The 26,292-nt window shown below is 38.9% G+C and overlaps 2 protein-coding genes across 6 annotated transcripts; one reads left to right on the top strand and one right to left on the bottom strand.

Moving 5' to 3' along the window:
- Positions 1-1,435: 1,435 nt before the first annotated feature.
- LOC147871795 (uncharacterized) lies at positions 1,436-15,002 on the bottom strand. The gene is made up of 4 exons (XM_087360103.1): positions 14,958-15,002; positions 7,107-7,506; positions 5,090-5,209; positions 1,436-4,708 (listed from the first exon to the last, which is right to left on the bottom strand). Exons 1-4 carry the CDS (start codon positions 15,000-15,002, stop codon positions 4,578-4,580), a joined length of 696 nt encoding a protein of 231 aa, XP_087216229.1. The 3' UTR covers positions 1,436-4,577.
- On the top strand, positions 13,253-26,292 carry LOC147871794 (uncharacterized). Of its 5 annotated transcripts, none has more exons than XM_087360130.1 (13): positions 13,253-13,362; positions 13,824-13,984; positions 14,196-14,334; positions 14,440-14,616; positions 17,658-18,370; positions 19,454-19,597; positions 20,679-20,858; positions 21,232-21,348; positions 21,664-21,896; positions 22,663-22,816; positions 25,474-25,566; positions 25,924-25,986; positions 26,243-26,292. In XM_087360130.1, exons 7-9 carry the CDS (start codon positions 20,789-20,791, stop codon positions 21,873-21,875), a joined length of 399 nt encoding a protein of 132 aa, XP_087216256.1. In that variant the 5' UTR covers positions 13,253-13,362; positions 13,824-13,984; positions 14,196-14,334; positions 14,440-14,616; positions 17,658-18,370; positions 19,454-19,597; positions 20,679-20,788; the 3' UTR covers positions 21,876-21,896; positions 22,663-22,816; positions 25,474-25,566; positions 25,924-25,986; positions 26,243-26,292. The 5 variants fall into 5 exon arrangements, 3 of the variants coding, with proteins under 3 accessions (XP_087216256.1, XP_087216257.1, XP_087216258.1); XM_087360131.1 differs by having other exon boundaries at positions 19,454-20,558; XM_087360132.1 differs by lacking the exon at positions 19,454-19,597.

The following is a 26,292-nucleotide window of genomic DNA, read 5'->3' as shown; positions in this document are numbered from 1 at the left end:
ATACTAGTCAGCCAAGAGGTAGAAGATCGCTGACATGGAGCGAGGCAACTGACTACGAGCATCTCCCAATACGGGAAAAGACGGGCTCGTCCCATCGATATATGCCATCACTTTTTCCACCAGATGTGCTGAAAGCAACACAAATTCATATCAGTTCTGTACGTGCTCGCAGTAGCCGATATAGATGGGGCAGAAGCAGGTAAGTCAACATTGTGTAGCCCCTTGAGAGTACAAACTTTTTCATGATTCAAACACAGTTCTAATATCTGTCGTATCCTAATTACGTTAGGTTAGTAGGTACCTTTCCCTGGTGACTTTATAAACAAGTGACTATCAGAGTTCTTTCTTCACTCATGCAAGTGGCTGTTCTATGCAATGGACTGTTCCTTGTTCTGTACTGTGCAGGGAGCTGCAAGTGCACTGTAGGTTCAGTGTCCTGACACCTAAAATCACATGATGAATCTACTCTGAACATAATTCTGGACGATGCAAATAAACAAAAATGAATAAACTATACAGTGAACAATCCAGTCAACTAAAGAGACACGTGACTAAAACACGGCCTTGATGAGCTGATAAACAGAACCAACAAAATTATCGCAAGTAGTTGAATCTGTTAGAGAAAACATTTTACCTTGGTTTTCTTATTCGGATGTGCATACAAGCAAAAGAACACCTGTTCCAGGCCTTGACTTTGTCTGTCCCTAACAGAAGCTAACTTCTCATCTCTCAGCCTTGGAATTACCACATCCAACGTGTGTAAGAGGAGATGAGAGAAAGAGGGGGGTTATGCAAAAATATATTTATGAGGGAGCAGCAAAGTTGGTCCAAACAGACATCATATCAATCAACAATCTTTAACCAAAACCACTTGTTCAAAGCTCTGGAGTTGAAAAAGAAAGAATCCAGCCATTTACACAAGTTTTAAAACACAAAAGTCTGATTCAGTAACTTTAAATACTGAACTGATGTGAGGCAATTTCTTTTTTTATGTATTACACTGCAATGCTTTTACAACACTGTATTTAATTTGTAACCGTGATGTGCATACACCTCGATAAGTACTTGTGATGATTGTTGTGGTTCTTCAAAGTCTTTGAGTTCTTCATGGACAGCCAGAAGGACTTGAGCAGAAATCTGAACCACGGTTCTCTGTTTTATTGTGCCCCCCCCCCCCTTCCAGGCAAAATCCTCAGGCTGCTTCCCTTCCACAGAATGTAGGGTTGTAGTTTTAAATTTCTCTTTCTTTAGAAAAATATGGAATTTTTTCTGCTTAATTGAGCTCGGAGTCCAGTTCAGCATTTAATACTTACATATATTTTGAAACTGCAAAGTAGATTGGAAGGAAAAATTTGAAGTGAAGCTTATAACAGATTCTTCACCTATTTCATTTTGCCTCCTCTTGTCATCTAATCTTCAGAAATCCATAGCTCTGTTCCTTGTAGAGAACAGTTTATTTTATGTTTAGGTGTTTTATAATAGAGTGCTTATAATCTTTCATTTAATTATGTCTTAAAATGTGCTCATTTCCCAATTCTGCATTTAATACATTACGAGTTGCAAAATACAGGAAATTAAAACATTTTATACATTAATAATAGTCAATTGACTGTTGAAAAATAAGGAGAAAGGCAAATTTAAAATGCTGAAGAGTGATGTGAGGACGATGTTAACTGCAAAGTAAAAGTTAAAATGTAATTCCCACTATTAATTGTCAAAGTTTTTACTGCTTGTTGTAAGGATTAATTTGCAGTCCACCTCGAATCTTAATTTCCCCTATGCGAGGGGGTGGGGCACCACAGTCATTATGTAGCACAGTAAGGTTAAGTGTAGAATTTTTTAGGAATGAAGCAAAGAATTACTCTGTTTAAAGTTATATGTCTTTGCAGCTATGCGTGTGCAGTTTTACAATTTTTGTTAGCAATAATGTTCATAATTTAGCAACATCGAGCAGTTGTACTGCTTAACGGACAGACAGATTATGTAAAGCTAATGGCAAAGATCGTATTAACAAGCAGTTTGAAGAAGAAGGGATGTTACTGAAATGGTTGTGAGAGTGTGAACCAGGTTGAGCAACTATGAATGTAAACACACACAGAAACAGTTGTTTAATGCCCACTTGTCATGTTGGTGTCAGATCTTTGTCTTGAATGTTATAAAAAGGAGAGAGTAGTCAGATTGAGATATGTCGTCCTGCTGGTTGTCTACTTTGAATTAATTTTGTTTCCCTTAACCTGACATGTGGACTCATTGTAGACAGTTCAATGTTCAATTCCCTGTTCATAATGAACATGCGTAGGAAAACTTTGAAAGCATAATATTGTACCTTAAATGAGCATAAGAGTTTCAGCACGATCTGGGTTATTATTTGGTAGGTTAGGATGGGGCATTTAACAATTCTGAATCAATTAAATCTTGTAACTGAATTTTTTACGTGAGTGCGATTATGAATATGAGGAAGTAACAATTTGAAACACAATGAATAGGCCATATACAATTTGAATACTTTGCTGAAAGATCGTCAAGACAATAATAATTTTATATAATCTGGAGGAAAACATTTGTATGGATTGTAATGAAAGTTGCATCAACTGTTTAGTTTAAACTCAAATGAATTAGACTGTCTTTGAAAGGACTGATTTTGGGATCTATGTATTTCAATCCCCTTGGTAGAAAATTTTGCGACTGTGTGAGAGCTGTTAAATATTCTTCATTCTAATTGAAATCAAGGGGGCTCTTTTACAACTACATGTTTAAGTTCCACTGATAATAATGTTGAATCAGATTTATCATGTTGGCTTTGACCAGAAAATACAGGAAACTATGTGAAACAATTTTCTCTATTTATAATATCATTTGCTGGGGGTGGTAAGAATGACATTGTTGGCAGGTGCGAGGGCAGACACCCCTATACCAGGCAGCAAACACAGAGCCTGCCAAGGGTTTCTGCTTTTGTTCCTCAGCGGTAAGTCCCAGTCGAGAAGTAGTGACGTACAGAATTTCCCTATCGGGGCCCCCAAAAGTCCCCAGAGGTCTCTTCCCCTCAGGCTTTTAAAATAGTGGACCAAACCAACCAGATGGCTTACGGAACCCGAAGGTTCATCACCGAATCAACCAAAGCCCTCCACCGGACCCTGTCCTGGGCCAACAAAATTCAGTCTCCTTCAACTCCTATCTCCCATAGATGCCGCCTGACATTATCCTCCCATCTACGTCTAGGTCTCCCCAGTGGTCTCTTCCTCTCAGGCTTCCCAAATAGTGGACCCAACCAACCAGATGGCTTACCGAACCCGAAGGTTCATCACCGAACTAACCAAAGCCCTCCACCAGACCCTGTCCTGGGCCAACAAAATCCAGTCTCCTTCAACTCCTATCTCCCATAGATCCCGCCTGATATTATCCTCCCATCTACGTCTAGGTTTCCCCAGGGGTCTCTTCCCCTCAGGCTTCCCAAACAGTGGACCCAACCAACTAGATGGCTTACCGAACCTGAAGGTTCATCACCGAATTAACCAAAGCCCTCCACCGGACCCCGTCTCCTTCAACTCCTATCTCCCATAAATCCCGCCTTAGATTATCCTCCCATCTACGTCTAGGTCTCCCCAGCGGTCTCTTCCCCTCAGGCTTCCCAAATAGTGGACCCAACCAACCAGATGGCTTACGGAACCCGAAGGTCCATCACCGAATTAACCAAAGCCCTCCACCGGACCCTGTCCTGGGCCAACAAAATCCAGTCTCCTTCAACTCCTATCTCCCATAGATCCCGCCTCAGATTATCCTCCCATCTACGTCTAGGTCTCCCCAGCTCTCTCTTCCCCTCAGGCTTCCCAAATAGTGGACCCAACCAACCAGATAGCTTACGGAACCCAAAGGTTCATCACAGAATTAACCAAAGCCCTCCACCGGACCCTGTCCTGGGCCAACAAAATCCAGTCTCCTTCAACTCCTATCTCCCATAGATCCCGCCTAACATTATCTGCCCATCTACGTCTAGGTCTCACCAGCGGTCTCTTTCCCTCAGGCTTCTCGTTATCTATTGTGAGTTTGAAACCCATATGTAGATAAATAGAATAATAGTTCTTATGGATATCATTCATTCTGTACACAGATGGCATGCAGTTTTTATACACCAACACACCTTCAATTGCGCTCCGGCTAAATGAAATTAATATAATCAACACTTGAGACCTCTTCTTTACTAAGCCTCATATCATGGATTTCTGTGATCTGATGTTTCTTCATTTTAAGTTATATCCATAATACAGGAGTTAAAGGTACATATGTGTAAAAACTTACATTGAAATCTATTTTTTGTATCCCCTTTTCATATGTCCAACTACAAAATATCCTTCCCAAAATACAGATCTCCCATATTACATGTTGTTAAAATTCAGTGAGTATGTTGGGAGATGAATCGTGTGGACAGACAGACAGACCTTATTATGTATTCAGAACTGAGTAAAATTTCTAATAAAATTCAGAGAAATACATAAACTGAACAACACATACCATCCCCATTAAACGTCATTCAGTACAACAGCAGCAACTTGACTTTGTTACTGGCATCGCAGTTGGATTCAAGCACTGACCATCTCGGAACTGGGAGTAGCGCAGATCACGGCGCGTATCTGCAGCAAGTAGCGTCCCCTGCTTAGGTTATTGACAGATGTACTAACACGCACAATTTCAAGTGTGACAGTGGCACAGACTGCAACACCATCAGAGACCCTAAAATAGTAGACTTAATTTTCTAGAAATTATTTCTTAATTATCAATATATATATATATATAATTAACTTTATCAGTTGTATCTTCAAATGAGATTACAATTAAAATGTCCGTTTCGTAGGATACAAAATGGACACTCGTACGGTACCTTGGAAAGCCCGTGCAACACATTCGACAGCAGTACTCAAAATCAAGAATGATTCATTGTATGACAAACACGTATAATTTTAGAGGGTCATGGCAGGAAGGATGCGTCGTTGTACTGCATATGGTGTGTTTATATGATGTGCATTTTGAATATGTGTAGAATTCAGTAATGTCACTCCCTATGAGTAATTTAATATATTATAGTGATGTTTACCAAGACATGATCTTCCATCTGGACCAAGTATAAACCCTGTGGTACATTCACAACGGAAACTGCCTTGCGAATTTATACGGGACCCATGTTGACAGGGGTTGCTTATGCATTCATCTATATCTGAAACAAAAATTGAGGATGTGCTGTATCTTGAACCACCTAAAAGCACCCAAGTTTATATTCTACCTTTTATTATGAAACAACATGAAACTGTTGATGATAATTATTTTGTGGGTTGTAATGCCATGGGGACTCAAAGGTACATACAATGTATCAGAGAAAGATACTGTCTACAGCTTAGGGGCTGTTTCTCTGAAATGTTGGTATCTACCTATAAGCCCATTTGGAAACACAACCCAGAACAATCACCATCTTCAATGCCATAAGAACGTCAAATCTCACCAAAGTGGTGCTTTGAAAACTCAAATGAAAATCAGTGACCAGTGCAGCGCTAGACATTTAATTTCTGGCTTGACTGACGCGTCTTTATTATACAGAATCTACATGTCGCATCTGTGAAAACATCATCTCTATACCTTAAATATGATGATAAGTTCTCTAAAAAAATTTTAAGTCATTAGTTTTCAAATGTTTAATTTAATTTTTTGCAGGTATTCATGTTGGTTAATGTTTTGCCCGGTCGATAACCAGAATCACAGACACACTTAAATGAACCATCGATGTTGACACATTTGCCATCCCTGTTTGAGAACATTCATCCCAAGTCTACACAGAACGTCCCATCCAATGATGGCGTAAAACCATCCTGGCACACACACACACCGGTAGGATCCAGGTATATTTTCACAACGTCCCTTCAGGCAGACTCTTGCGTTCTCATAACATTCATCAATATCCGAAACAAAAATTAAAAACTGTTATTTAGAACAAAATGTTCTATATATATTTTGGAATAAAAGAAAGGTATGGCTTCTGACAGCCGTCTAAGTGACTATTAGCTTCCCAAGCAGGACTCCGCTCCACGGTCAGTTAATTACTGGTAATTCATTACTTAATCTGACTAAAACTTTCTACTGACTTGTTACCTAGGAAGTTTTGTACATTTGGCAAACAACATCTTACCAACACATGCATGTCCAGATGGTGAGAGAATAAATCCACTGTGACAGTGACATTTGAAGGAACCATCCATATTTATACACACATTCCAGTCTGACTACATTCATCGTGGTCTGAAACACGACAATCAAAACCGTTGGTATCACATATCACTACAGCTACAGAATGTTGTCAAGCTCGGAAACATTCAAAATAGGAAACTTCACAAGTACAATTACTTGTATTTAAATAATATGGTATAAAACTGTAGCACCACACCAGTTTAATATTAGGTTCATGCAAGAGATCAGAGAAGATGGTTTAATTTTTTTTCTCCCTAACTGAAGAAACAATACATGCTTTCAACTGTTTAAATCAGGAATTTTCATACTAAAGAGTAAAACGCTTTAAAAAATACAACATAACCAATATCACATAGAATTGTGTGCTATTTTGAAATGTAATCTTCCTCATGTGACGAAAATGTATTCAGATTTCAATCTTCTGGGTTGCTGCGCTGTGTAGTCTGGTTGATGTTAACCAACGTTTCAGAGGTCATACTGCCTCCGTCATCAGGGCCCTGATGACGGAGGCAGTATGACTTTGGTCATATAACATTGGTTAACATCGGCCAGACTACACAGCGCAACAACCCAGAAGACAGAAATCTTCATACTCTGATGACGGAGGCAGTATGACCTCTGAAACGTTGGTTAACATCGACCAGACTACACAGCACAACAACCCAGAAGACGGAAATCTTCATACTCACCGCTGTGAAAACCTCAAGTCTTACAAAAAATGTATTGACATGGAAAATCCACTGCTTTTAGTTGTCATTCTCTTCAATTCTGATTAAATTTTTATAATATTTTCACACTTTATACTTGAGCAGAATAGAACAACTTTACTTTAAATTAAAACACAAACAAAACAATATGATATAACCAGAACCAACCTGTACAGTATTTTCCATCAGAAGACACATCAAATCCTGGTGGGCAGACACAGCTGAAACTTCCAGGAGTATTTGTACACTGCCCTCCTTGACAACAGTTTAGTTCAGAGCATTCATCAATATCTGCAAGGGCAAAGTATCCTGGGTAGCAGTCACACCGGTATCCATCAGGAGTATCAATGCAACGTCCATTGCCACAAATGTTGGCTCGCAGAGCACACTCGTTCACCTGCGTGATGTCACCAGGGCTCGGATGGCACAACCTCTTATAAGCCTCTATAAAGACAAACAATCTTATAAGTATAATGCATCCAGATAATTCCAACAGTTCACATGAAAGTTGCCACTCAGCACATCCCCTGATCTTAAACTCCTCTTTCAGACAGACAAGGCACTCACACTAAATCTAGAACAGTACACCTCCTCGGAAAGCAAGGTATATAATCGCACGAGGGCCTGAGGTCTTCCTTGTGGCATTGTGAGGCATGCTACGAACACCCCATACTTGGTCACTAGGAATCAAAAGTGGGCAACTGTGGTGTGGTGTGGTGTGGTGGCCACGTAACCAACATTACAACCTGTAACCCTAGCTGCTTACTTCTAGCTTCTTCACTGCGATAAGCTCTTGCACAAATTTAAATCAACAGCTACTGAATTTCCACATGCAAGTCACAAAAACAGAGGCTGCCACCACGTGTCTGTGGGTCATCCCAACCGCATCGACTGATGAATTGTGTCCATCATGCACAATTATCATGTCAGCTCCCGGTGCAAAGTCTTGCTAACTTCGTAGTAATGGACTCGAAACTGCGTAACGGCTGAAGTATCCCATATGCTTGCATTCACGCCTACCTGAAACAAAACCATGAACAGAAATAAACATCCGCATTGAGAGACCAGTATTAATTCTTACTACGAAGGCACTCTACACCACATTAATAACCTACTGGCAACTAATCCGGCCTTTCGGGCAACCAAAATATTTCCCACTTTACGTACTTCACACAGGAGAAAGATGACAAACATCAGTTCAAATAAACTTGCAAGCATTGGAAATATAAGAGAGTAAAGCTGCACTCGACTGGGCATGCATCCTACCATCACGCCTTCCGAAGTAAACAATAACAGCAGAGGAGCTGCGCCATTTTCTCGCACGCAGGGACGGCAACGTCTGAAAAACAGCGAACATTTCCCGCCACCGGCGGAGTATGAGGGATATTCAACGATCAATATGTGCGCACCCTGACGAACTGTCCTGTCATCTACCGACAATACACCTGAGGTACATGCCCGTCCGCGAACACTACACGGCACTGCCGAACCAAATGCTGACTGAAATACCACTCGAAAGACTGTAAAATTATGAAGACCTCAAACTTTATTCCGTGACTACCATTAGTGACACATCTTCTCCCTTAAAAACGACAGGAAGAAAAAAAAAAAGGCGAAACGAGCTACCAACTTCGCCTATAAGAAACCAATTACCAATCACTTCCACAACCTCAAAAATCATAAAATAATTTATGAATCCAACCACACCCAATAAACTACAGCTCAATCAACTTCGCACGAAGCACTATGAAACAAGTAGCCCACAATTTGCATCTACATCGCCTATATCCTAGGGCACATTTGTCACATAACCTGTCGGTCGCCGTTATGTTACTGCACAGAGCAACCTTCGACACCCTGCTCAGATTGATACCAGACACAACTCTTGAATACCTGCACGTCTACCTATAAATCACCCAGTGAAATCGTCCACGTCCTTTCCAACACGAACTTATCCTCGTCACATTTCATGTTGGCACTCAAGACATCACGCAAATTCAGCACCGACATTCTCCCTGCGCGATAATTTCTCACAAGTAATTTTGCAGAAGGGCGAAAACGTCTCGCGAGCTGACTCATTTGAAAAGTCCGACCAACATCACCTATAAGACACCAACTAATAAACATTTCCATAACCTAAATATCTTCCATCATTTATGAAAACAGGTGGGATTTCGTAAACTACAGCTCAATGAAAGAAGCACTATAAACGATTATTGCATATGTCGCCACTACACAGCCCGTATGCCACCAGGTTGTACTTCACGAGCATCTATAAGACACCCAACTAAAGATTTTCGAAATTTTCGAAAAAAAATTTGAATTCAGAATTTTTGAAAATGTTTTGGTTTTGTGCGCTTTTTGGACGATTTCCCACATTTTCGATTTTTTGAAAATTTTCGAAAAAATTGAAATTTTCAAAAATTTTCGAAATTTTCAAAAAATTTAAAAAAGTGGCTGCAAATGGCATGAAACGCGAAGAAAACTAAATATTTTCGAAATTTTCGAAAAAAATTTGAATTCAGAATTTTTCAAAATTTTTTTGTTTTGTGCGCTTTTTGGACGATTTCGCACGTTTTTCTATTTTTCGAAAATTTTCGAAAAATTGAAATTTTAAAAAAATAACCTAACCTAACCTAATCTAACCTAACCTAACCTAACCTAACCTAAACTAAAATAACCTAACCTAACGTAACCTAACCTAACCTAACCTAACCTAACCTAAACTAACCTAACCTAACCTAACGTAACCTAACCTAACCTAACCTAACCTAACCTAACGTAAGCTAACCTAACGTAAGCTAACCTAACCTAACCTTACCTAACCTAACCTAACCTAACCTAACCTAACCTAGCTTTTTCGACGATTTCCCGTTTTTCGAAATTTCCGAAAATTTTCGAAAAAATTGAAATTTTCAAAAATTTTCAAAAAATTAAAAGTTGCTGTAAATGGCATGAAACGCGAAGAAAACTAAATATTTTCGAAATTTTCGAAAAAAAATTTGAAATCAAAATTTTTCAAACTTTTTGGTTTTCTGCGCTTTTTGGTCCATTTCCCACGTTTTTCGATTTTTCGAAAATTTTCGAAGAAATTGAAATTTTCAAAAATTGTCGAAATTTTAAAAAAATTAAAAGTGGCTGCATATGGCATGAAACGCGAAGAAAACTAAAGATTTTCGAAATTTTCGTAAAAAAAAAAATTAATTCAGAATTTTTCAAAACATTTTGGTTTTGTGCGCTTTTTGGACGATTTTCCACGTTTTTCGATTTTTCGAAAATTTTCGAAAAAATTGAAATTTCAAAAATTGTAGAAATTTTAAAAAAAATAAAAGTGGCTGCAAATAGCATGAAACGCGAAGAAAACTAAAGATTTTCGAAATTTTCGAAAAAAAATTTGTATTCAGAATTTTTCAAAAAATTTTGGTTTTGTGCGCTTTTTGGACGATTTGCCACGTTTTTCGATTTTTCGAAAACTTTCGAAAAAATCTAAATTTTAAAAAATTGTAGAAATTTTAAAAAATTAAAAGTGCTGCAAATGGCATGAAACGCGAAGAAAACTAAAGATTTTCAAAATTTTCGAAAAAATTTTGAATTCAGAATTTTTGAAAATGTTTTGGTTTTGTGCGCTTTTTGGACGATTTCCCACATTTTCGATTTTTTGAAAATTTTCGAAAAAATTGAAATTTTCAAAAATTTTCGAAATTTTCAAAAAATTTAAAAAAGTGGCGGCAAATGGCATGAAACGCGAAGAAAACTAAATATTTTCGAAATTTTAGAAAAAAAATTGAATTCAGAATTTTTCAAATTTTTTTTGTTTTGTGCGCTTTTTGGACGATTTCGCACGTTTTTCTATTTTTCGAAAATTTTCGAAAAATTGAAATTTTAAAAAATAACCTAACCTAACCTAATCTAACCTAACCTAACCTAAACCTAAACTAACCTAACCTAACCTAACGTAACCTAACCTAACCTAACCTAACGTAAGCTAACCTAACGTAAGCTAACCTAACCTAACCTAACCTAACCTTACCTAACCTAACCTAACCTAACCTAACCTAGCTTTTTCGACGATTTCCCGTTTTTCGAAATTTCCGAAAATTTTCGAAAAAATTGAAATTTTCAAAAATTTTCAAAAAATTAAAAGTTGCTGTAAATGGCATGAAACGCGAAGAAAACTAAAGATTTTCGAAATTTTAGAAAAAAAATTTGAATTCAGAATTTTTGAAATTTTTTTGGTTTTCTGCGCTTTATGGACGATTTCCCACGTTTTTCGATTTTTTGAAAATTTTCGAAAAAATTGAAATTTTCAAAAAATTTCGAAATTTTCAAAAAATTAAAAGTGGCTGTAAATGGCATGAAACGCGAAGAAAACTAAATATTTTCGAAATTTTCGAAAAAAATTTTGAATTCAGAATTTTTCAAAAAATTTTGGTTTTGTGCGCTTTTTGGACGATTTCCCACGTTTTTCGATTTTTCGGAAATTTTCGAAAAATTGAAAATTTAAAAAAATAACCTAACCTAACCTAACCTAACCTAACCTAACCTAACCTAACCTTACCTAACCTAACCTAACCTAGCATTTTCGACGATTCCCCGTTTTTCGAAATTTCCGAAAATTTTCGAAAAAATTGAAATTTTCAAAAAGTTTCAAAAAATTAAAAGTTGCTGTAAATGGCATGAAACGCGAAGAAAACTAAAGATTTTCGAAATTTTCGAAAAAAAATTGAATTCAGAATTTTTGAAAATTTTTTGGTTTTCTGCGCTTTATGGACGATTTCCCACGTTTTTCGATTTTCCGAAAATTTTCGAAAAAATTGAAATTTTCAAAAATTTTCAAAAAGTTCCAAAAAATTAAAAGTGGCTGCAAATGGCATGAAACGCGAAGAAAACTAAATATTTTCGAAATTTTCGAAAAAAAATTTGAATTCAGAATTTTTCAAAAAATTTTGGTTTTGTGCGCTTTTGTACGATTTCCCACGATTTTCGATTTTTCGAGAATTTTCTAAAAAATTGAAATTTAAAAAAACTAACCTTACCTAACGTAACATAACCTAACCTAACCTAGCTTTTTGGACGATTTCCCACGTTTTTCGATTTTTCGAAAATTTTCGAAAAATTGAAATTTTCAAAAATGTCGAAATTTTTAAAAAATTAAATGTTTCTGCAAATGGCATGAAACGCCATAACCAACTTAGAGCCCCCCACCGGCCCAAACCCCCCCGGCCCTAACCCCACCCCCCCCGGCCATAACACCAGCCCCCCGGCCCTAACCCCCCCCGGCCCTAACCCCCCCCCGGTCCTAACCCCCCCCGGCCCTAACCCCCCCCCGGCCCTAACCCCCCCCGGCCCTAACCCCCCCCGGCCCTAACCCCCCCGGCCCTAACCCCACCCGGTCCTACCCCCCCCGGCCCTAACCCCCCCCGGCCCTAACCCCCCCCCGGCCCTAACCCCCCCCGGCCCTAACCCCACCCGGCCCTACCCCCCCGGCCCTAACCCCCACCCACCCCGCCCTAACCCCCCCGGCCCTAACCCCCCCGGCCCTAACCCCCCCCGGCCCTAACCCCCCCGGCTCTAACCCCCCCCGGCCCTAACCCCACCCCCCGGCCCTAACCCCCCCCCGGACCTAACCCCACCCCCCGGCCCTAACCCCCACGAAAGGTGGTGGAGGCCCAGGCCGTTTCTTGAGCGAGCAGTGGCGCGGACCCGGCTCCGGACAATGGCCTGGGCGCCGGGCGCCTGGTGGCGGGTTCCAACGAACCGCCCGAGTCGGACGAGTCCAACTCGTTGGCTTTGCGCTCGCACGCTATGCAAAACAGGACCTCGTGGGCGAGGCGAGTCGTTCAACTCTTTCGACTAACCCACCTGGCAACAGATCTTGTCTAGGGGATATAGCAAGAGCATAGTAAGATTAGGTATAATAAGAGGACCACTCAAAATTCGAAAATAGTACCAGCAACGAAAGCGCGGTAATTGATATGGAATAATACGACAGGGGGGCTCAACCCCAGCCGCTAAGTGGTCATAGGAACTTAAAACAAACCTCTTAAAGCAAAATAATAACTTGCGCCCTCTGTGGGTAACGGCGCTTTTGGTGGGTCCCGATGTTCCCGCACAGAGGACGCTGCCGTTTATTTTACGTTTTTCGAGCCTTGTTTTATTCTCTACGACCATTTACGACCTGAGGCTGACCCTCCGTCCCGCGATTTGGTTTCATTCGATTAAATCATTGAGTTTTCGCTGCTCGTAGTATTTTCGCTTCTAGTGTTTTATTACTGGACGTATAATTTTATCTGCCCCTTAGTCATCTCTGCCGACACGCCTTTCCCGGCATGCTCCGCGAAACTTGTTTCCTACGGACAAGTTGAGTTTGTTTCTGGTTGTCTGTCTCCTGCTCCGGTACAGCGCGTACGTGTCCAGTCTTTACGTAAGTTGGGGCTTCAGTCAGCCATTTTGATATTACGTCTCAGCTTGTGTTTGGTTTAATTATCGATTTGTTCGACAGCCAAAGAGTTGTTGAAGCTTTCGTGGTGGTAGTAGTACGAGGCTCTAAAGAATGCAGGCGAATTCGTGATAATGAAAATACTAACCGATTTTCTCTAGAAATTACAAAAATCGTTGAGTTAGATTTTATTCGACTTAAACCCTTGCACCATTGAAAATTTAATCCTGGAATCTGAAGCGAAAATAATAATAAATTCTTATTGTGTGGATTTCCACCTCTTTTGCCATTCACTGTACGTGTAATGTAAGCACAAATCGATGAAAATTGTAATATTTATTATAATTGACTCCTGGATTTGACCTTATCATAATGAATACAGATTTAACCTGGTCGGATAGATAACGACCCTGACTTATCGGCATTTCTGTCTGGCGGCTTTACAGGTGAATTACGTCGCTTTTCCATGGAGAAAGTGGAGTGATATAAGATCGTCTATATATTTTTCTCAAGGACTGTGACACGCACATGCGAGAGTACATGTGTCCTGTTTTGTGTCCTCGGGTGCTACGTCCTGTACAACGCGAGCCTACTTAAGTCATTCAAGGTGAGTTGCATGAAATATTCCGTCCTCTGAAGTAGAGAGTTCTGAAAGTACGTTGAGAGAAAAACTTATATTGCGTGCTGTTACCGATACAACGTGACTTGGCCTGCGTCACACAAGACAAGATGGCTGAAATGACGTTGCAACACTGAGATATTCTATTTTACGTTTTGATTGTTCTGTGATACTGCCCACGCATTCCGTCTCCTTCTAGGTCAGTGGTAACAACCACGTGACGCTCGTTCAAGACTTGAGGTTTACGGAGCGGTGAGGATGACGGCCGCTTACATCGTGAGCTTGCTAACACGACAACCCGAAAATTATATTACAGCAGCAGCGAACTAAGGACTCCGGTGAGTACAATGAGAAATTGTCAGATAATGCCCACTGATCGAGTTTCAGAGCTTACATACAGAAGCGACGTAATTATAAATTCTTGTCATTATGTCTGCTTTGAGGTGGTTGGCGGAGCCCTCTTCATATTCACGGTGATTATGATATCATCATTCTTCATCGCCGTCGTGAACCCTCTGAACCTGAAGATTTTTCCACGTCTCGCTCCTGGACGCTGCTCTGTGACGTCGTCTTGCACGAGACGTCTGAAACGATGAGGCACCAGTGAGCGATGGACTCGGGTGAGTACGGTGATGTATTATTTCTAGGTTGATTCAAAATTATAATGACTTTCGTAGATAGTGTTCTGTGGGAAATTAAAAATTAGTATGTCTCGACGGCAATGTAGTGTCTGAGTAAAGCCTGATCTGCATGGATGGGATTTCGCGAAGGTACCGATATCGCCAAAATCAAAGAATGTTTGAAACCCCCTACGTACGGTAAGGAATCAAGTTCTTTTATGAGTTGGAAACAGAAAGGAAAAGTTACAGATCATTTGAGAATTGTTGATGGGAAAGATTGGAAAAGGAGAAAATGCAGACAATCACAGAGACGTTGCGTGTCCGGTGATAGACACGCACACTTGCGGTATGAGACCAATTTCTTCCGTCTCTCTTGATGTAAACATGTACGGCAGTCATCGTGTAGCTGACAGTCGTTTAACTGGTCAAAGCCTTTCTCTTCGTGTATAGACACAGAAATTTTAAAAACTGATTGGTCGTCCTTACTTCATTTCTGTTGGATAAATTTCGTAAGGAAATGCTGTGGTGTTAGGTGGACCGAGTATTGCGTATGGAGTCTGTATTGATTTGGATTAGCCGTCTGCCAGAGACGCGACTGAGTAGGCGTCCTTTACGCTGTGATGGAATTAGACAGAGCTGCTGTATAGAGCAGAGGTTCCCAAAATATGGAGAAACATTTTCAACATCTTTTGCTTGATTGAGGCAGTCATCAGAACGAAGTATCGTTCTGCGTTTTATCCCGAAGGATGGTGATGGGATACAGGAGCGTAGACCAAGACTCAAGAATTGATATTCAAGTCCACTTGTAGCAACACAGTAGAGATATATATTGAATTAAAGCTGCACCAGTTTACAGTATCTCGAGTCAGAAAACTATGAAGGCGTAATTTATAACAGTTATAATTACTCTTCGCTAATAAAAATTGCAGTTTTGTCGACTTTCAGTTTATTCTGTGTATAGTAATATAAAATATCGTCAAATTGAGTACCTGATCTATTTTCCTAATCAATGAAACTGAAGGTTTACAAGTGCAAGGAAACCGAAATTTGAGTCTATCGTGAGTCACTGCAGTCTGATTCACATCTCTAGATACTCTTTATACAATAACACAGTTTAATATTAAGTCTCACCGCTACTAAATCTTCCGAAATAATTCATTCCTTTCCTAAGAGGGTTCATAACTTAACTTTTTGTGTGCTCTTTGAAATGTAAAAAGTAAGCATCATTAACCCCATGAAGCCGTAGGTCGTCTGAATTATATTTAAGAATTCAGTCCGTACCGCGAAGAAAACACAACTCTTCACCATTACGAAAATCAACTGGTTAACGCTGTTTAAGGAAATGATCGCTGTTTATTCCGAGAATCATAGTTCGTCTGAATTATATTTAAGAATCCAGTCCGTACCGCGAAGAAAACACAACTCTTCACCATTACGAAGATCAACTGGTTAACGCTGTTTAAGGAAATGATCGCTGTTTATAGTGAGAATCATAGAAAAGCCATAAATATAAAAGTCATCATAATTAAAGCACTTGGTACATATGTTGAAGTAAACTTTCAGAATTGAACTACTTGGTATTTAGCATTCTCTGTTGAAGGCTTAATGTACCGTTTACAAACTTTTTTCTTTATCAGTATTACTTCGCCCCACTCGCTTGTAAATAATCTTCTTGAATCTCTTTCCCTAAGTGTTTTCAAGTTCGGATTGTCTTACAGAGTGAGAAACGAAGTATTACACCTGTCTAAATCATCAAGAAATATTATAGGACTGTTAACTTAGTTGAAGCATCTCTCTCTCTCTGTCTGTGTTTTTAATAAGTTCCGAAGATTAGGATGGGTTGACACTCAGGTTACAGTAATTGGTTCATCGATTCTCGATAGATTCTGACGAATTTAGGACCGCGTTCAGGTGTGTGTTGCTCTAAAATCCAGACGTTCCTCAGCTCGAATATTTGTTGCGCCATTGAATACTGTCTCGAGAATAATAGAAAAACTTGAAGAAGTCGCTGTTTCCAGCACTTACTTCGTGTCCCATTTGATAAGTTGAACACCTGTACGTGTTCAGTACGAGAAAGAAATTGCTGCCGTGTTTGAAAACATGTTTTAAGCTGGAAGAAACCAGCAGATAGTCTCAATAAATGCACTGCGTGAATGGAATTCTTAGGAATATTACACATTCTCCAACTTTGTCGCATTGCTCATATCACGTGTAAGCATGGATTAAATTCCTTGTAGAATCGAATTCAGACAAATAATTATCTTTTTCTGTTATTTCGTGTCATGAACTGTTGACCTTGGTTCAAAGAGTGCGTCTTAATGCACTTCCATAAAATTCTCCGCTGTTCGTGGAGACTCCTTCAAAAATTTATGCAGTACTTGAAAGAATTGGCACAATGGCGGCGTGACCTGTTGATTTGACCCTAGGGATCAGTGTAATGTTTGCCCAAGTGCATGGTAACAAATAAACATGTCTGTGCGCACGGGCGTGATATCGAAAGTCAATTTTGGAGCTACCTGCCTTGTGTTTATCAGTTTACGGTCTTTGGAGTGGTATTTCAGTCAGCATTTGGTTCGGCAGTGCCGTGTAGTGTTCGCGGACGGGCATGTACCTCAGGGGTATTGTCGGTAGATGACAGGACAGTTCGTCAGGGTGCGCACATATTGATCATTGAATATCCCTCGTGCTCCGGCGGTGGCGGGATGTGTTCGCTGTTTTTCAGACGTTGCCGTCCCTGCGTGCGAGAAAATGGCGTAGCTCCTCTGCTGGTATTGTTTCCTTCGGACGGCGTGATTGTAGGATGCATGCCCAGTCGAGTGCAGCTTTACTCTCTTATATTGCCAGGGCTTGCAAGTTTATTTGATCTGATGTTTGTCATCTTTCTCCCGTGTGAAGTACGTAAAGTGGGAAATATTTTGGTTGCACGAAAGGCCGGATTAGTTGCCAGTAGGTTATTAATGTGGTGTAGAGTGCCTTCGTAGTAAGAATTAATACTGGTCTCTCAATGCGGATGTTTATTTCTGTACATGGTTTTGTTTCAGGTAGGCGTGAATGCAAGCATATGGGATACTTCAGCCGTTATGCAGTTTCGAGTCCATCATTACTACGGAGGTAGCAAGACTTTGCTCCGGTAGCTGACATGATCATTGTGCGTGATGGACACAATTCATCAGTCGATGCGGTTGGGATGACCCACAGACTCGTGGTGGCAGCCTCTGTTTTTGTGACTTGCATGTGGAAATTCAGTAGCTGTTGATTTAAATTTGTGCAAGAGCTTATCGCAGTGAAGAAGCTAGAAGTAAGCAGCTAGGGTTACAGGTTGTAATGTTGGTTATGTGGCCACCACACCACACCACACCACAGTTGCCCACTTTTGATTCCTAGTGACCAAGTATGGGGTGTTCGTATGATGCCTCACAATGCCACAAGGAAGACCTCAGGCCCTCGTGCGATTATATACCTTGCTTTCCGAGGAGGTGTACTGTTATAGATTTAGTGGGAGTGCCTAGTCTGTCTCAAAGAGGAGTTTGAGATCAGGGGATGTGCTGAGTAGCAACTTTCATGTGAACTGTAGCTGTAGTGTGTGTGGACTGGTTTCAACGAAGACATGGCAGACCAATTTGTCTGAATATAAGCGTTTGAGAAGATCAGTTGTGTGCGTGATGGGGAAGCAGCTGAGTTGGAGTTGTGAAGAACCAGACAGAACGAAGCACCTGGAGTGTTTGTGACTTGGATAAGGAATTGCATTATTCAGGTATGTTAGAGAGTAGAGTTTCTTTGCATTCCATGGATCCTTCTTAGAACTAAACCATGGGATGCAGAGCAAGTCATTTCATACAGTAAACATAAACTTCAGGACTTCATTCAATATACGTAAACCTCGGTACTTTTGACACAATTACAAGAACGTGTTTCACATATGAATGTACATAAACCTTCAGATTTTGCAATTCAAGTATGAAAGCTAATTTCAGTGCAGGCTTGAATACATTTATATCACAATTTAGAGTTTTAATTGTTGGTTGGTGATTATTAAATAACTTGACACGTGTAAAGTACACTCCTCTTTGACATTTAGCAGGGTTTACATCTTGTAATTAAATTATGTACATCTGTATTTCTTTTAAAATTATCCAACTTTTCCACCACAAATGATAGCAAGCAGAGTATAAATTCACTTGCAAGTGGAAGTATATTAAATTTACGAAATAATTTTCTACAAGATACGCTGCTTTTGACACCTGCCATTGTTGTGATTATTTTCTTTTGCATGTAAAAAGCCTTATTACTGTCTGTTGAATTCCCCCAAAATATTAATCCATAAGACACCACAGAGTGGAAATAAGCAAAGTAAACTAGCTTTATAGTATCTGTTGTCATGGGTGGCATGATTGTTCAGATGGCAAGGCACGCAGAGCTTAATTAGGGAATAATATACTCAATGTGCTTCTTCCAATCTGAGGTGTTGTCAACTCGTAAGCCAAGGAAATTGTTTAAACTTCCGCGATTAATTTTTCATAAAACCTATTATATGCCTTGTGCTTAGTAACAAATTTTATGAAGTTTCCTTTTTAGAAAAGAAAAAGGAGAGAGAGAGAGAACTTAGTGCCAGTTTGTTGGCTGTAAACCATTTGTTTATGTCGTTCATGATATTTTCAAGTTACACACACACATAAGGGCTTGTTCTACTCCGTTGAGTGCATGCTTCTGTGAATGCAAATTTTGCAATTTGGTGGTGACAATTCCTAGAACCTTCCTAAATATAAATCTTTTGTTCAGAATATTCTTTTCTATTAAGCCCTTGCTTCGAACTTCAACGAGTGGACAAATCTTTCAGGTGAAGGAGAGCCCCACGTTAACGATAACTCCGCTGGCCCTTCAAGTAGCAAGCAGCAGAAATCACAAGAACAGCAAGAAGATGCCCATATTCAGTATCTGAGAAACATCGGACAGTTGGTGGCCATTGTATTGGATCCGTTGGGTGGGGAGGAATTAGAAATTTTCCATTTCACTTTACTTTGTCATTAGAGAATAAGCAGAACCTTTGCAAGAACTTTATTATAGGGAGCATAATAATTGGAATCACCATTTCACATTCTTCCTATGATTCTCATTTTCTTGTGTTTTTATTACTTGTTTCTTTTCCTCCTCTTCCTTATTTGTGTAACAGTGCATAACACTGGTACATTTTAATCCATTCATACTTCCCCAAGTGTTTTGCGCGTGGGACTGCTAAATCTACTATTCCAGACGAACAAGAGCCTTGGTCTGTGCCAGCTGTTACATTTGTCAGTGGCGTTTGACTGTTACCCACTAACAGGCTCTGCTTGTCTAGTTGCTACTGTTACCTGTTCTTGTATGCCATCTGAGCAAATAGTAATTTCTTCCATATTAGCAGTACTTTCCCATTTAGAAATGTTGTGCCTTAAACTTAACACTTCCTTTCTGACAGCTCCACTTCAGTTCTATACTCGTCTAACTTAGAAGTGATATTAGTATTAATTCTGCTTTCTACTTTGGCAACATCTAGCCCCTTCTCCATGTGCGCGTCAGGCTTTTCGTTCACACTCTCATCTACTCTGTGCAACTTACAATTTACATCTGAAATTTCTTGTTGAGTCTGTGCCTTTATGAAAGGCCTCACAATCACAGAATAACAGTAGTGCCCGTACAAAGAGACCTCACGCCCAGTTGAATTGTGGTGTTCATATTTTTATATATTGGCTTTTCCCATTAAACATTCTCCATAACCACTGCCACCAAACCTGTGTGTGGATATTTAAATTGACGGACACAAGCATCCCAGGATTTTTAGCCTTTATCCACAGAAACAGGTATACAAATAAATTTTATAATAGTTGGCCATCCTGATTTCGAGCTTATATGTGCTGGACACGCATTCCAACTGACAGCCCTCTCCACCATTGTCTAGGAGTACAGCGGTACGTATTTCTCAACAACAGCTCCTCATGACTCGGTGAATACGTTATATGTATTTGATGTCATTTAAGTAAATGCATTAAAGATAACATGAACTGAATATTAATAATTCTAATTTTCAGGTGTCATGGATGAAGAGATGAAAGTTTGTTTTAAAGTTTACTTTGAAGAGGGAAATGAACGTTAAATACGTCGTTTTAATTTCAAACTCACTTCTGCATTAAACTTCGCCATGCTAAGGGAGAAACTACAATCTATTTTCCCATCCCTTCACGGATGCAACTTTATCGTTGCGTGGAAAGGTAACCGGCATTGAAATTTGATGGAACACGGAGCTACAAATTTTCTTAGCCATTTTTCCTCATGAATTAACAGTAAATATGGGGAATGATGTAACTCTGTTCCTTATTCATTTTTCATGGGGTTTAATTTACACTTCAGAAATTAACATTTTTCATCTTATCCTTTAATATCTTTGTTTTACTATCTGTTTAACCTCGTGCTCATATTGGAGAAGAATTGGTGTGTAGAACACAGGGAAATTTTGGTTTCTTGTTCATTGACAGGATTTTTCCATTTTTATGATGCTATATTACATCACTGATCAAATATGTACTTGCTGATGTTAGTGTTTAGCCCATGCTTTTTAAGTTCATTTTATTTCTTTGTCCACAGATGCCGAAGGTGATAAAATTACAATGTCCAGCGACGAAGAATTGATGCTGGCATTAACTGAATCACAGACTGAAGTGCGCAAACTATATTTAAAACCAGGAGCTGGATCTGCCGAAGGTCAGTGTGTATTAGTGCATTATGTGATTTAACATGTGAAGGATCAACTTTGTATTATCAAGTGTCGAGACTAATGTAGAAATTAGGATACTGCACTTACGGTGATCGAAGTTTAATGGCCTTCAAAGTAGACTTGTTATTTGACCTATTTGTGCATGTGGATGGAAGACCTCACAAACTAATTTTCTGGATATAAAAATAAGCATTCAAACAAACTGTTTACACTGTAAATGTTAAAGTTAGGAGACAAGAGAAAAGTCACAATGAACAATATCTGTTGACTAGTTGAGTGAATAATTGCTTCTCTTCTGTGAGGTGTGGGTGGGAGCCTGAGGCAGGCCATTGTCCATGGAGACCTCGTGGTGGAGAACCAGAGTGGTTGGAAGCCCTTGCTTTGTACATCGTGTGGACAAATCTTTCAGGCGAAGAAGAACCACCCCACGTTAATGATAACTCCGCTGGCCCTTCCAGTAGCAAGCAGCAGAAATCACAAGAACAGCAAGAAGATGCCCATATTCAGTATCTGAGAATCATTGGACAATTGGTCGGTGAGGAGGAATTAGAAATTTTCCATTTCACTTTACTTTGTCTTTATAGAATAAGCAAAACCTTTTGCAAGAACTTTATTATAGGGAGCAAAATACTTGGCATTGCTGATTTCTTCCGGCCGTGTATGGAAAATGTGTAAAATGAGCTTTTCTCCCAGAAAGGACTTTTTTTCTCTTTTGAGTCTTGGGTCTGATTTTGTTTAAAATCGGTAGAGTTTAAGCATATCAATTATTCATCCTTTCAGCCACTTTATTCTATGCCAGCACATTGTTGCTCTCTTTGACCTGGAGAGGGCATAAGGCACAACTTTGAATTATGGTGTCCTCAGAACCCTTCACTGGTGAAGTCTTTGGGATTGAGTGCCACTGTTTCTTTTCAACTTCATGCAGGCGCCTGTTATTTCTGTGTCCTTGTGAATGTCTTATCTGCAAGTTATCCTGAAGAAAATGGAGTGCCACAAGGATCAGTTTTTAAATGTGATGCTGTTTTGCAGGCTTTTAGACAGCACTACCTTTTGTTGTTATGCAATAATCAGAATATCTTATTTATTGTATTGCAAATGAAAATGTTCCAGCAAGTTGAATTGAGAAGTCTTGAAAAACCATTCAGTCTGCTTGAGTTGTGCTGTTTGTGTTTAAACTTTGTTGAAAACGTGTGCTTTCTCTCTTCATTGCTGCAGTTTGGCTAATGATAAAAGTAGGAATTTTGTGTACTTTTTGTTATCACATTCAGCTTAAGGAGCAAAGTGTGATAATTCTGTCTCAGGTCTGCAGCAGCATGTTGGTGTGACATGTGATGCGTGTGAGAGGGCAGTGCAAGGGTTTCGCTACAGGTGCATTCAGTGCCCTGACTTTGATCTTTGCGCCACTTGCGAGAGCAAGAGTCTTCATCCTGAGCACTATATGATACACATGCCAGTGTAAGTGATGTTCATTTTAAGGATTTCAAACTCGGAAGTGTGACAAAGTTTAAATATTTGGGAATAACAATAACATATCAAAATGATATTCATGAGGAAATTAGGAGGAGACTAAATTCCAGAAATGCTTGCTTCTTCTCGGTTCAAAATATATTGTCTTCCCGTCTGATTTATAAGAATCTGAAATAAAAATTTATAAAACAATAATTTTGCCTGTTTTATTGTGTGGCTGCAAAACATGGTCTCTCACTCTCTGAGAGGAACACGGATTGCATATTTTTTAAATACGTGGGTATTCTGTGAAATAACAGAATTACACATAATCAGTTATTAATTTTGTGACATGTTGTTAGTTTCTGACAAAATAAAACCACAGTTTAATATTATAAATAATAATGCTCAAAATATAAGGGAAGCAGTGTGCAGGATCTCACAGTAGAGTAGAGTAGAGTTTATTTACATTCCATTGATCCTTCTTAGGACTCAACCAAAGGATGTACAACATGTCATTTCATACAATATACATACACTTCAGAACTTTCAACACAAGTACAAGAACGTATTTCACATATCAATGTACATAAATTTCAGATTCTGCAATACAAGTATGAAAAATAATTTTACAAATTAATATACATTTAAATATAAATACAAAACTTGCTTTACATATGCGTAGATTATGGATATAAAGCTTAAACATTTTCAGCAGAGATGAAATCATCTACAGAATAGAAGGAGTGAGTAAAGAGGTGATCTTTCAATGCAGGCTTGAATACCTTTATATCATAATTTAGACTTTTAATTGTTGGTGGAAGATTATTAAACAACTTGATACCTGTATAGTACACTCCTTTCTGATATTTAGTAAAGTTATTATTTGGCACATAGAGATCATGTTTACGTCTTGTATTTAAATTATGTACATCTGTATTTCTTTTAAATTTATCCATGTTTTCCACCACAAATGATAGCAAGCAGAGTATAAATTCACTTGCAAGTGGAAGTATGTTAAATTTACGAAATAATTTTCTACAAGGTAAGCTGCTTTTGACACCGGCCATTATTCTAATTATTTTCTTTTGCATGTAAAAGACTTTATTACTGTCTGTTGAATTTCCCCCAAAGATTAATCCATATGACAATACAGAGTGAAAGTATGCAAAGTAAACTAGCTTTATAGCGTCTGTTGTCATGGGTGGTACGACTGTTCTCATGGCAAAGCATGCAGAGCTTAATTTGGGAATAATATATTCAATGTGTTTCTTCCAATCTGAGGTGTTGTCAACTTGTAAGCCAAGGAATTTGTTTGTTTCAACTTCCACAGTTAATTTTTCTTCAAAACCTATATTTAACCTAGGATATGTCTTGTGCTCAATAACAAATTTTATGAAGTTTGTTTTTTCAAAATTTAGTGCCAGTTTGTTAGCTCTAATTTATGTTGGCAAAGACATCATTCATGATATTTTGAAGATAGATCAATTCTTGGTGTGCAATAATGATACTTGTATCATCAGCAAAAAGAATGGGTTTGGATATAGAGTTCACAGTTGCCGGCAGGTCATTGATATATATGAGGAAAAGTAAGGGCCCAAGAACTGAACCTTGTGGCACTCCGTGATTTACGATACCCCATTCTGAATAGGTATTATGATTGGTATGGGGGCTTTGAATTTCTCCTTTCTGCCTTCTATTGTTTAGGTAGGATTTAAACCATTGTCCTGCTATACCTCGAATCCCATAAAATTTCAGTTTCATTAGTAATATTTCATGGTTTACACAATCAAATGCCTTGGCTAGGTCACAAGATATTCCACCCACATGGATTTTATTGTTAAGGGCACATACAATTTCATTAGTGAAACTAATACGTGCATGTTATTTTGTAGATATGTAAATTGTGTATTGTGATAAAACATATTTTTCAGTGCAGTGAAAATGCAGCCATCTTCAAATAGGTAAAATTGATATGCAAACCAAAATAATTTTATTGTTATGTCATTTAGTATGTTAGTGTGTGTTCTTATAATAAGTGAGTTGGGGTAGTTCAGCCAGAATAGTGACTGACTACGGACTGTACTACCGGGGTTCAATCTGTGACAGGGGCAGCCTTTGAGACTAGACCGGCTCCGGGGTTCACCCAGCCTCTTATCTAATGGGTACAGGGGTCTTTTTCCAGGGGTGAAGCACAGCTGGGGTGTGATGCTGACCACTTACCCTGTCTAGTGCCGAGGTTAAGAATGAGTAGGAGCTATACCTCCTTCCCCCTCAAGCACCTACATGACATATAGTGGGACACCTTTTAAATTTATTTTATGTTCTTATAATAAAATGTGCTATTCTATGACCTGTCCTACACTCTGCTTATTAGGGTCTATGGGGTTTTTCTATATTTATGTACTGGACCATATACTGAGCCAGTTATATATAGATGATAATATTAAAATGGATTTTAAAGAAACTGAGGATGTTGACTGGATTGAACTGGCTCAGTATATGGTCCATTAGCAGGCTGGCAATATACATGAATATAGATATGCCCGAGAGACACTAAGAATACTATTAGAGGTGCTATTTTTATTTCATATAGTATTTGACTTGGAAGTTTTATTAATGATGTGTGACTGATGAATATTTGTAGAATTTTGTTTGAATTCCAGAGAAAGGAAGAGTGTCTGAGTTTGGGAATAACGATTATGGACAACTTGGTCTCGGTCACAAGAATGTTACTGTGAAGCCAAGCTGTGTGAAGAGTAAGTGCATCATTGCCTGCACTGAATTGAAATGTTTTACTGAAAATATTACACCTGCATTACAGCATCTGTAATGAAAGACTGACCCAGTCTTTCTCAGATTATATTGCAGAACCATTTTATTTACAACTGTTTAAATTATGGGTAATTTGGAGGATGCTCTGTGATTCCATATTTAACTTTTATTGACCTTGTGCCAGCTGTCAATGCATTGCACTGGCGGCCTTTAGTTTGGGGATTTAAGCACCTATTATAGTATGAAAAAGGTTAACTCTCCTGGAAATGTAATTTTGTGTTTATGCGTGAAAATGTAATTATTACTTAATGCCTAATATTTGTGTGTGCATTAATTTTTAGGTTTGAAGCCAGAAAAGGCTACTCATGTTGCATGTGGAAGAGCACACACATTGCTCAGTACAGGTTAGTTTGTTTGTGCTGCATTAATTAAGCCTTTGTATGTGAACAAATGGTGAAATAAAGTTTGACTTGATTTTTTAAAGGTTTATAAACGTCTTAAGTTGTGAGATTTGAGGATCTGAAGGTGGAGGTGATACATTTCTCTAAGAGTACAGTGTGCACATAAAAGTTTTGTCTCTTCACCTTGTAACTTAATTTCTGTATAAATGTCAGTTCATGCATTTAAATATTTTTCCTCACTCTCTTTTTTATAACTAAGATTCAGGTGAAATATTTTCATGGGGGAGCAACAGTGACGGACAGTTGGGT

The sequence above is a fragment of the Zootermopsis nevadensis genome, unplaced genomic scaffold (genome assembly GCF_977971745.1).
Source record: "Zootermopsis nevadensis isolate Lab colony 2312 unplaced genomic scaffold, Znev_1.0 Znev_ptg000038l, whole genome shotgun sequence".
In the NCBI taxonomy this organism is placed as follows: domain Eukaryota; kingdom Metazoa; phylum Arthropoda; class Insecta; order Blattodea; family Termopsidae; genus Zootermopsis; species Zootermopsis nevadensis.
The sequence above is the reverse complement of the archived record's forward strand: the minus strand, read 5'-3'. Positions and strand labels throughout refer to the sequence as shown.

Bases quoted from the DNA above. Each gene is read 5' to 3' on its own strand.
- LOC147871795 (XM_087360103.1), bottom strand. From the start codon at position 15,002: ATGTTTACATCAAGAGAGACGGAAGAAATTGGTCTCATACCGCAA. The intron at 7,507-14,957 runs GTGTGCGTGTCT...TTCTAGATTTAG, and splicing joins AAATTGGTCTCATACCGCAA to TGTGAGTGCCTTGTCTGTCT. The intron at 5,210-7,106 runs GTTGGTTCTGGT...TTTTTGTTTCAG, and splicing joins TGATGGAAAATACTGTACAG to ATATAGATGAATGCATAAGC.
- LOC147871794 (XM_087360132.1), top strand. From the start codon at position 20,789: ATGCTAAGGGAGAAACTACAATCTATTTTCCCATCCCTTCACGGATGC. The intron at 20,859-21,231 runs GTAACCGGCATT...CTTTGTCCACAG, and splicing joins CTTTATCGTTGCGTGGAAAG to ATGCCGAAGGTGATAAAATT. The intron at 21,349-21,663 runs GTCAGTGTGTAT...CTCTTCTGTGAG, and splicing joins AGGAGCTGGATCTGCCGAAG to GTGTGGGTGGGAGCCTGAGG.